General features: G+C 41.0%; 1 protein-coding gene across 3 annotated transcripts in view; it reads left to right on the top strand.

Annotated features, from left to right (window-relative positions):
* SVOPL (SVOP like) overlaps positions 1-12,328 on the top strand; it is a 73,274-nt gene that overhangs the window by 14,828 nt on the left and 46,118 nt on the right. For 2 of the 3 annotated variants that reach the window (XM_077468759.1, XM_077468762.1), the window contains exons 2-7: positions 564-689; positions 3,085-3,176; positions 4,129-4,227; positions 5,077-5,148; positions 6,441-6,565; positions 8,124-8,187. In XM_077468759.1, the coding sequence (XP_077324885.1) occupies positions 587-689; positions 3,085-3,176; positions 4,129-4,227; positions 5,077-5,148; positions 6,441-6,565; positions 8,124-8,187 (555 nt within the window). In that variant the 5' untranslated portion in view covers positions 564-586. The remainder of the gene's footprint in view (positions 1-563; positions 690-3,084; positions 3,177-4,128; positions 4,228-5,076; positions 5,149-6,440; positions 6,566-8,123; positions 8,188-12,328) is intronic. The other variant, XM_077468763.1, reaches the window with a different exon arrangement.

Here is a 12,328-nt window from a genome sequence, read left to right as displayed (position 1 = left end):
GGGAATCCTTTCTTCAGCGCTACTCTGCAAATACACTCCATACCCTGCTTAACAGTCAGGGCCTATCGGAGGAAAAATTCTCAGTCAATCAGCCAATCGATCGTCGTGAAGTTTTGTTTCCAGGAAAGAAACCATCTGGTCTTACTGGGGAGGACAAAAAAGGAACACTGATAGTAGCCGGGAGCAAAGATTTATGGGAGTTGAGTCCTATTGGGTAATCGTGGAGGCGGGGCTACCCACACGTATGCTGCCATGGAGCCTTTCAGGAAATGTAACTACTTGCGAATTCCCTCTAGCATTCTCTAGAATTGTTACAAAGATGTAGGTATTTCATCAGCTCCATCTAGTGGTCATATTGCAGTATTTTTCTACTGCCCATTTTGATAACAAAAACAAAAAACATTATTTCAGAAGAGAAGCTAGTTTTGCCCACTTAGCACAAAACAAATGCACGTGCAGATTCGCTGGACAAATGGCCAAAATAACTGTACACTTTTTGTTCTTTATATAGTTTTTGTTTTCTTTTTAATAAAGCATTTTGTTTTTTTGTCCTTTTTTCACAGTTCTTTGAATATAAAACAAGAAAATGCAACGGATCACACAGAAGATTATTGAGCCTCGGCTGACAAAGTATGTGAACACGATAAAGCTGGAGGAGGTGACGCCTCGTGTTACTGATTCCTCAAACGGTAAGGAAGATGATCATGGAGTAACATATAGCTGATTAGATATGGAGTTGTATTGAGGCAGTCATAGGACGGTGTCTCGGGTGGCCCAGTTTATGGGTCAGCAACAAGCCTCAGAATTTACAAATCAATGCACTTCCCCCTCTTATGGCTGCACTCACCAGAGCGCCTCACCCCTGTAGGGTTAACAGGCTTAAATATCAGTGTCCCAGCGCTGATGTCCCTCTTACCAGGATATCCATCTGGTGTAGGCGGCTGTAAACTTTAAATGATATCCTCCTCTCAAGTAAGGGCTTAGAAAACCTCAGCAACGGGCATCCACAGGCATGTAAAAAGGATGAGCCTCAAAGTGTGAATCCAAACCAAAGTCTTTGGTTACAGATAAGAACGTTTAAAAACAAGCTCCCGTGCTCTAACTCACAAAGGACACAGCACTTCCGCAATTCCGGCATGTAAGCGGCTTGCGTTCCACATCCGAACTGACTAAAAGCGGAAATTCGTAATTACCGGAAGTGACGCGTTGCGTACCGTGTGCTATATAAGTGTAGAGTGTACCATTATGGCCGTACCTCAGATGACGTCTGTATGACGAAACGCATAAGGCGGGACTTATTTGGTACGCAACACGTCACTTCCGGTATTTCAGAACTTCCGGTTTTAGTCAGTTTGGCTGTGGAACGCAAGCCACTTACACGCCGGAATTGTGGAAATGCTGTGTCCTTTGTGAGTTAGAGCACTGGAGCTCTTTTTAAACATTCTTATCTGTATGCCATTTTATTAAATAAAGACTTTGGTTCTATGGATTCACACTATGATGCTCATCCTTGTTACATGCCTGTGGATGCCCGTTGCTGAGGTTTTCTAAGCCCTTACTTGAGAGGAGGATATTGTTTAAAGTTTACAGCCGACTACACCAGAGGGATATACTGGTAAAAGGGACATCACCGTTGGGACACCGATATTTACGACTGTTACCCCTGCAGGATGAGGCGCTCTGGTGAGTGCAGCCATAAGAGGAGGAAGTGCATGAAGGAGCGAAGCACTGAAGAAGTCACCTTAATCATTATTTATTAACTTCACTTTTGGCACAGATCGCCATTTATAGACTGTTTTTCATCTTTATTTTTATCAAAACAATTTTTTTTTCTATTTTTATAGTCTGTTTTTTTATCTATTTTTTGCATTGTTTGTTTGAGGATTGTTTTTTGGATATTTATTTATTTTATATATATATATATATATATATATATACACACACACATATACATTCCTTGATATACACATACTATTTTCATATATAATATATATATATATATATATATTTTTTTTATTTTTTTTTGGGGGGGGGATTGATTTCTATAATTAGCACTTGTCACTTTATATGTGCGGTAGTACACCGTATATTTGCCAAAATATTTTACATTATTGTACTTTATTGCTGCTTTTTCTGTTTTGGTATTTTTCTCACTTACAATATTTTTTAATATATATTTTTTAACACTTATGCACATTTCACTTTTCTGCTGGTTATACTGTGTTAGTATACACATTTTTCACTTCAGAGCCAGTATTGTTATCACTTGTACTAACAGGTCTCATTCCCCCATATACGCATTTTGCATATAGGATTTATCTTTAATAGAATAGCTCCACTTTTCCTTTCCAGAGTTTATATTTTATTTAAAAATGTAAGCAGATTCAACTTCAGATTTAAAGGGTAACAAAAGTGCAAAATTAACACTTGCGAATAGGCAGGCTCTTTATTGCAGAATAGACTTGCAATGTCTCCTCTGTAATAATATAAACTTTTCTGCCTGTTTGCAGTCTTATTTAAAATGAAAATGGAGCTGTGCATGTGCATGTGCAGCTCAGGGTACATCCTTAGTATGGTGCCTTTGCTTTGGGATAAATTATTTCCCGCACTTTTGCAGGAGTTACATTCTCCTGTGCCAGCTAATCAAGACGGCCAAAGATGAAGCACCTGGAGGGAGCCAGAGAGAAGATCCTGGCACAAGCCAGGGACATTGCAGACATTAGATTGTTGAAGGGGCAGTGAGTATTGCGGAATCTTAGCTCCGTTTTAAGCTCAGGCAAGAAAATGACATTTGGAAAAGAAAAAATGTTGCAATGAAGGCCATTCTTACAAATTAAAAAGGTTTCTGATAAGGAGAACGCAAAAGGTGTGCCACATCCCAAGTATACCAAAAAACAAAGAGAGCCCCCCCTAGGGGTGGGACTTTAAAGGCACCACCGCATGGACAGACAATGTTTAGAAAAATTGCACATAAACGTGGATATACATATACAAAAATTGCAAAGAATATATATTGTTTCCTGAACCCATTCTTACAAAAGACACGTTAAATACAAAAGGATTATATATTTCCCTTATCTCCAGCTCCGAAGACTTATTCTGTGGAAGAAGCCGTTGAGACCATCGGATTTGGCCGCTTTCATATTATGCTCTTTCTAATTATGGGCAGTACTGGGGTGAGTGAATTTCCTAACAGACAGTAGACAAAGAGAACTAAAATAAAACGTCTTTCTTTTAGTAAGAAAAGTATTGTCCTCTCTGCTCTTTGCAAATTCTTTTTTTTAAATCAGAAGGTTTTATTGACCCAAAAAGAACATCGACAGTCTGGTGTCCATACAAGAAAACATTGGTCATCCATTGCCAGTCAAAGAGTAATTTGCAGTATTACACAATCTACCCATGAAACACACACAGGACATATACATCAGTAAAAGTCTAAACAACATTGTACATGCATTCAAATCATATCATTATGATAAATACATTACAGAAGCCGAATTTTAACCAACTCCACAGGGCTTAAGCCCAGGGTATCAAGCCAGGAGGCCTATAGCCTTTCAAATTTGCCTGAGCAAGCTTTATGTTAATACACATATCTTTCAAATATAGGAATATTTACCATATGAGTCACCCATAGTTTAAATGTGTGTGTGTGTGGGGGGGGGGGGGTCAAAGGACTTCCAGAATACTGAAAGTTCTTTGTGAATTCTAATAGGGCACAGTACATCTACCTAGCCTCCAGGGGTCAGTGTGTCATTTACCATAAAAATGGCTGAGTCATGTATAGACAATAACAGTTATTGTTATTATAACCCAATAATAACAATTTGTGACCTAAATCTTTTCCATTTTTTTCTTCTTTGTCATTGATATTTTATTGCGTACAAGATTCTCATTTATAATATATAATAATGAACACCAGAAACATTTCCAGGGACGAACTGCCAAATTCGGGAACTATCCCCAGAGAGAGGGACCACTAGAAGCGTAGTACTTGTGTTTTCATCTGTAACAATATAAATTATCAGTGTTTTTCAGCCTGATCAATAACAAATGCTAAAGGGACATGCTAAAGGAACATTGCTGTATTCATTAGGATAGTGCTGATCTCATGTCTTCTCCCCCCAGATTGCAGAAGCTATGGAGATTATGCTCCTGGCCGTCATCTCCTCCTCCATCCGCTGCGAGTGGCGCCTTCAGAGCTGGCAGGTGGCCCTTGTCACCACAGTGAGTTTACATAGAAAGCCACAGACCACATTGAGGAAATGTTGGGTATTTAAAGTGGGACTTTACCCATAACAACTTGATAAAAATAATGTTCTTTAGCAAGAAACATACACCCCACATTAATAATTATACTACAGAAATGAGCATGTGCTGTAAATTGCCTCCAGCATTGTTTCTGTTTCTTCTTGCAGGGGGCTGCCATTTTGCTGAAGCCCAGATCCCAAATCCTCAAATCTTTAGGCTGTCAGCAGATCGGCCTCTACATATTGCCCATTATTACTACCCATGTAGCTTTAGTGACGCTTCAAAGCATCTTCAAAGCCTCCATAGAAGTCTATGGCAAAGCTTGCATGAAGCCACCCCGAAGCTCCACCAAAGCCTCATCGAAGCACCAAGCAAAAGCAAGGTGTAGACAGGACTGTAAGCTAACCATTTCTTTTAGTGACAGGGACTTTGATTGGTGTCCAGAGAGCTTTAACAAAGCGTGTCTGCAGCCATGTTTTTAAGCAAGTGCAAACTAGCCCTTACTGTTGAGTACATTTTAAATTGAGCTCTGTAAGCAGGGAAGATAAGGAGAGCTTGAAAAACACAAGAAAATTAGCTTGGAGCTCCTCCTGCTGGCTAAAAATGAGAACTAAAAAATGTACTTACATACTTACATACTCTTAGTAGGGTGATCCAGTTTTATCATATATGGTATACTGCTATGTGTGGGATGATGCTATGATGTGTTGCCCTTCTTTCCTCATCAATATTTTGTGTTTTCTCAGTCTTTTTTTGGGAGGAACACACAATTATTGGCCCCTTGACCCCCATTTTACAGTCATAATCATGTCTTTTTTTTTACAGATGGTATTTTTCGGGTATATGATATTCAGTATCATTCTTGGGCTTCTCGCTGATCGATATGGACGCCTAAAGGTGAACTTGATAGAAAGGTTATCACAACTCAAAGTCTCAGTGTATGTTGAGTTGCAAATATCAAAAATTACATTTCAAATATACAGTATCTTACAAAAGTGAGTACACCCCTCACATTTTTGTAAATATTTTATTATATCTTTTCATGTGACAACACTAAAGAAATTACACTTTGCTGCAAAGTAGTAAGTGTACAGCTTGTAAATGTAAATTTGCTGTCCCCTCAAAATAACTCGACACGCAGCTATTAATGTCTGGCTGACGCTGGCAACAAAAGTACACCCCTAACCCTAAGTGAAAATGTCCAAATTGGGCCCAATTAGCAATTTTCCCTCCCCGGTGTGATGTGACTCATTAGTGTTACAAGGTCTCAGGTGTGAATTGGGAGCAGATGTGTTAAATTTGGTGTTATCGCTCTCACTATCTCATACTGGTCACTGGAAGTTCAACGTGGCACCTCATGGCAAAGAACTCTCTGAGGATCTGAAAAAAATTATTGCTGCTCTACATAAAGATGGCATAGTCTATAAGAAGAAAGAAGATTGCCAAGACCCTGAAACTGAGCTGCAGTATGGTGGCCAAGGCCATACAGCTGTTTAACAGTCCAGGTTCCACTCAGAACAGGCCTTGCCATGGTTGACCAAAGAAGTTAAGTGCACATGCTCAGCATCATATCCAGAGGTTGTCTTTGGGAAATAGACGTATGAGTGCTGCCAGCATTGCTGCAGGTTGAAGGGGGGGGGGTCAGCCTGTTAGTACTCAGACCATATGCCGCACACTGCATCAAATTGGCCTGCATGGCTGTCGTCCCAGAAGGTAGGCTCTTCTAAAGATGAAGCTCTGGTGAACTCCATGCCCAAGAGGGTTAAGGCAGTGCGGGAAAATATTGGTGGCCACATAAAATATTGACACTTTGGGCCCAATTTTGACTTTTTACTTAGGGGTGCACTTACTTTTGTTACCAGCGGTTTATACATGAATGGTGTGTGTTGAGTTATTTTGAGGGAGACAGCAAATTTACACTGTTATACAAGCTGTACACTCACTACTTTATATTGTAGCAAAGTGTCATTTCTTCAGTGTTGTCACATGAAAAGATACTATAAAATATTTACAAAAATGTGAGGGGTTTACTCACTTTTGTGAGATAAGCTGCACTCTTAGTAACAACATAATGCTTCTGGGGGGTCAGATATGGGGTATTTTCCTAAATATTGCTTCAGCCACAAAAAGGGTTATGGTGGGAGAAATGACAGGTGCTTGTTAAATCACAATTTGACCTCTCTTTCCAGATACTGGTGATCTCCTTCCTGTGGGGGGCGTACTTCTCCCTACTCACCTCCTTCTCCCCCTCATATGGCTGGTTTGTCTTCCTGAGATGTATGGTGGGCTGCGGAGTCTCTGGACATGCACAGGGGTACAGGAAAAATATTTACAGTTCAAATCATCAAAATCATTTTTGTCTATTAGGCCCCTTTCAGATGGAGTGGAATCTGCCCAAATGGATCTCTCGGCTGATCCCTGCTGAGCAGGCGGATGTCAGGTCCGTGTCTGCTCCGTTATGCAGAGCAGACATGGACACAGTCCACTCTCCTCTATGGGGTGGTTGGATGGAAACGGACTACATGTTCATTTCCATCCAATCCACTGGACGGATGGAAAACGTATCCCATCCATCCGCTTTTAGCGGGCCGGATCGGATGCCGGCAGGTGACAGTGGGCACATGTCCGCTGACATCCGCCACGCCATAGAGAACAATGGGTGGTCCGATCAGGTCCGCTTTCAAAATGGATAGGCAGACCGCATCGGTCCACTGGTGTGAAAGGGGCCTTATTTGATTTTTTTATTATTTTTATTCATAATGTATTTTACCACTTCCCATGTTTAGATAGCACTGACATCTTAAGCTGGGTATACACTAGGAGAATTTTGTTCAATGTCTTTTGTTGTAAGAATGTTTTTCTAATCATTAGTGAGGTCAAATGGATGGTTGTTTATGACCACAGTGAAGTGAAAATTTGAAGGAGCAAGATTATAGGTGTGCGCAGAGGGGGGGGGGGGGGTGCCAGGTGTGCCTGGGCACATTCTAATCAGTGTGCCTACTCCCACTACTACATGGGCTCCCCCCCCCCATGTTGCCCCCCCCCCTCCTTTGCAGTGCTGCTGGCATCCCTCCTCTTCCCTTAGCTGCTGTGGGGGATGTTTCAGGATGGAGAGCGGAGGAAAGGGCTTATTATTACGGCATTTCCTTTTCTAATTGAACACAGTGACTGTGTTTACTATGCTTCAGTTTGTGAATGAACAGGAAGCCGCTCAGCACAGAGCACTTCCCATTCATTCACTGTCCAATGTAGCTGAGGCTCCAGAGAAAGCCATGTGTGTTTGAGCTCTGGGGTGCACAACCTAATGTAATAGGCTGCACACACCTATGAGCAAGATAGAAATTGGTACATTCGAACAAAATATTCTAACTGTGTATGTGGATTTTGTTTAGTAAAGTCCATTCATTTTCAAATTGAATGTTAAAAGCAAAAAAAAAAAAATTGAAATACTTTAGCATGGCATTTGAATTTTCGTACAAAATTTTGTTGGAAATTCTACTAGTGTACATCCAGCTTTGCTCATCAGAATACACAGATCCATTCACACCAGCCCCTGACACCAATGAAGCTCACAATCTAATGACCACACCTTACTAATACACACTGTGATCAGGCACCATTTATCCTTCCAGTTTTATGGATAGTAGGTACTCGGTGGTAGAAGGATTTCTGTGTAAACTCATTCGCTAAAATCGAATACAAGCTTTAATATGTTGATGCAATTTCAGAAGCTATTTTAATATTTATAAATCAATCATTTAATCCCTGGTGATCTCATCAGGACTTTGTTTAAACACAAATTACAAAGCCATGGTCATCATAAGGAATACCTCCAATTTTAAATATTTATTCTGATTTCTTTTTCCCTTCAGGCTCATAATTAAAACAGAATTTTTGCCTAAGACATGCCGTGGTTACATGCTTCCTCTGTCACAGGTAACATGTCACCAGTATAATTCAGAATATGAAATAAATTGTTGAAAAGATGGAGGGGACGGACGTGGGTGTGAAGATAGTGAGGGAAACAAGTGAAAGAAAAGTATCCCACAAGTAAGAAATGTGAAGATTCAATGCTAATAGTGGGAAATAAAAACGAATTGGAAAGTGAGACCCAAACACATGTAAAAATTATATATGTCAAGAAATATATGTGAAGTTAATTTGATTTGATTATACAAAAAGTGTATTGCTCGCTATGATGTGACAGTGCACAGGGTTAAATGGAAAAAGTCAAGTTCCCAAAAGAAGTACCCAAGGATGATAGTAAAGGCAATTAGTGATTGGTAAGATGTTTGTGAAGCCTGGGTGCCAAGGACAAAGAATGAAGATCATTTAATTAAGTTACCAATGTGTTGGGTAGTTTACTTTCTTTAAGACCCGGAGAAGGATATGAGGCTGTCCATCCAAGGATGTATAAAGAACTCATCCTCCCGAATGGGATCAGTATGCGAGGTGGAGGAACATCCAGAACATTTAGGGCACTTGGGGTATAAATAATCATCTGTGTAGACATGAGCATGGTAATGCATCAATGTACAAACATTTGTAATATAGCAGTGTGACTCCCTATCTGGAGCATGTTCACTCACTGCTCGCAGTGTGACCCCTGGGGTTCTCCGGATCAGCTCGGCGTGCCAGGATATTGGTGCAACACCGCCATAAATGCCTCTCAACCCCGCTGACTGACCCCAGCACTGCGTCGCTGGCGCACAGCGTCACGGGGTCAGGGGTTCTACAGCACGTGCGCGACGACAGCCAGCGCGCATGCGCCCACCACACTATATGCACCCAGCACCCGCCATGAGCGATACTGTCTCATGCAGGCCTGTGCAGCCCCAGGTCCGGGCTGTGCACGCGTAGGAAAGTCGCGCGCACGTCTGTGCTTGTGTCCCACAGCTAATCCATGTCAGCCAGGACAGACGCAAGGGCAAAGGGGGAGCGGAGCACCAGAAACCATGGTGCCCCACCCACCCAACCCCCAAGAACCCCACCACTCGCCGGAAGAGAAATCCACGACCCAAGTCCATGGGGGGGGGGCAGGCGGAGGGGCAAGAACCTGTAACAGTACAATAATAAATAGTATAGAGGCATAAATAAACAATGGCGTACAACAATTACAAACTATAAGGGAATATCAAGACACAATAGTGTCACAAGTATTACCATAAAGGAGAATAAATGCGAGAAGGAGAGAAGGGAGGCCCTTCCCTATTTATGCCAGAATAGGGAAGACAGGACATGCTCAGGACTTAATGGTGTGTGGAGATCAAGGCACGAAGAGGACGGGCCAAAGCCTCATCACTGTTCGTGAATAGATACCCACACTAAGTACCAGGTGTGTTATCCACCTATTGATTCTATATAAATTATGGGTGGCCTCACAAAATAATATTAGATTACAATTGAAACGTTACAACATGCACCTTCATCCCAAATAAGTATGAAATAAATTGTTGAAAAGATCTGGTCCCCAGCCAGAAATTTCAACCAAGGAAAAAGAGCGGGGGGACTATTACGGTGCGATTTACAGGGTATAAAACATTGAAAAAAACAGATGTAAAAAATGATATAAATTTATTTGAGTATAAAAACATTTGACAGTACAAATGGTCCACAATTGGTGTAAAGAATGACGTATTTCGACTAGTTTCGCTTTTCAGCTTCCTCAGGAAATACATATGTCTAGGAATATATATATAGAAATCACAGTTAGGTATATAATAAAAGGTAATATATGATCAAAAAGATACAATGGGGAAGAGTATGAAGTTACAATATGGAAAAACACTTCACAAGGACTTACCCGAACACCCGTGCCCCCGAGACAGCTCAGGTAACCAGGGGGAGTCTCCCCCGGCGACTGGGAGAGGCATTGAACCTGACACAAGCCGAGATCTATATGAAGATATTTATATTAAATCATAGTTTAAATTTGTCATAAAACTTTTCTTGGGTGACACCCAGGCGTGAGATTTATCTCCATCACCAGGGGTAGAACGATGTGATTGAAAAAATGGGTGTGCCAATGAAGTGAAACAAGCAACGTGCTGTAAGGCAGAACTGGAGTGAACCCCTAGGGAAAGGGGGAAGAAAAGAAAAGGATAGGCAACAACAACAAAAAAGGGGGGATGGAGGGGACGGACGTGAGTGTGAAGATAGTGAGGGAAACAAGTGAAAGAAAAGTATCCCACAAGTAAGAAATGTGAAGATTCAATGCTAATAGTGGGAAATGAAAACGAATTGGAAAGTGAGACCCAAACACATGTAAAAATTATATATGTCAAGAAATATATGTGAAGTTAATTTGATTTGATTATACAAAAAGTGTATTGCTCGCTATGATGTGACAGTGCACAGGGTTAAATGGAAAAAGTCAAGTTCCCAAAAGAAGTACCCAAGGATGATAGTAAAGGCAATTAGTGATTGGTAAGATGTTTGTGAAGCCTGGGTGCCAAGGACAAAGAATGAAGATCATTTAATTAAGTTACCAATGTGTTAGGTAGTTTGCTTTCTTTAAGACCCGGAGAAGGATATGAGGCTGTCCATCCAAGGATGGATAAAGAACTCATCCTCCCGAATGGGATCAGTTCTACCCCTGGTGATGGAGATAAATCTCACGCCTGGGTGTCTCACAAGAAAAGTTTTATGACAAATTTAAACTATGATTTAATATTAATATGTTCATATAGATCTCGGCTTGTGTCAGGTTCAATGCCTCTCCCAGTCACCGGGGGAGACTCCCCCTGGTTACCTGAGCTGTCTCGGGGGCACGGGTGTTCGGGTAAGTCCTTGTGAAGTGTTTTTCCATATTGTAACTTCATACTCTTCCCTATTGTAACTTTTTGATCATATATTACCTTTTATTATATACCTAACTGTGATTTCTATATATATATTCCTAGACATATGTATTTCCTGAGGAAGCTGAAAAGCGAAACTAGTCGAAATACGTCATTCTTTACACCAATTGTGGACCATTTGTACTGTCAAATGTTTTTATACACAAATAAATTTATATAATTTTTTACGTCTGTTTTTTTCAATGTTTTATACCCTGTAAATCGCACCGTAATAGTCCCCCCGCTCTTTTTCCTTGGTTGACATTTCTGGCTGGGGACCAGATCTTTTCAACAATTTATTTCATACTTATTTGGGATGAAGGTGCATGTTGTAACATTTCAATTGTAATCTAATATTATGTTGTGAGGCCACCCATAATTTATATAATTCAGAATATGTTTAAAGAAATCCACATTCGGTAATGGCCTTGCAGAGTCTTAGTGATTGTGCAATGCTCAATTTTGGTTATTTGGCTTTTTACATAAGGCAAAGAACAAAATCTTAGGCCGCGTACACACGCGCGGACTGTTCGCCCAACTTTGTCCGCTGAACAGTGTTTGGGCGGACAGTCCGCTCGTGTGTGGGCTTTCAGCGGACAGTTTCAGCGGACAGTTTGACGAACAAGGTTTTTCGGAAATTCCGTAAAACTGTCCGCTGAAACCTTGTTTGAGCGAACAGTCCGCCCGTGTGTAGGCTTGTTCATCAAACTAAGTTCCGCACATGCTCAGAAAGGATTTACGCGCCGAAAGTTATAATGCAGTGTATAGGACGTCGTATTTTTCGTCCCGTCGTACGTGCCGTTCACGTCATCGCGCACGGTTTCAGCAAACTGTTCGTTCGTCGTGTGTGGCCATGTCCGTCCATGCTAATTTTGAGCGGACTGTTTGCCGAAACTGTTTGACGGACAAAGTTGGGCGAACAGTCCCCGCGTGTGTACGCGGCCTTACACAGAGTAGCCATTCGTGACCAATGAGCAGTCAATATTCATTGTTCTCACTGCTCTGAGCATGCAATAAATTCATCTCATTTGTTTCTTTAAAGTTTCAGAAAGTTTTACAAGTTTATTATTTATTTCAGGTACTCTATTACAAAAAAAATAAAAAAATCAGGAAGGGCGCAAATACTTTTTCACAGCACTGTATATAATGTGCTAAACATATATACTGTACATGTACATTTTGTTATAGCGCCACTTCCTTTTAATATGTTTTGTGGTATTTTCGAGTGCAAAAGAGAG

This window comes from Lithobates pipiens, unplaced genomic scaffold (assembly GCF_037356315.1).
Source record: "Lithobates pipiens isolate NorthernLeopardFrog02 unplaced genomic scaffold, aLitPip1_a1.2 Scaffold_8, whole genome shotgun sequence".
In the NCBI taxonomy this organism is placed as follows: Eukaryota; Metazoa; Chordata; class Amphibia; order Anura; family Ranidae; genus Lithobates; species Lithobates pipiens.
This window is presented reverse-complemented; position numbering and strand designations above follow the sequence as displayed.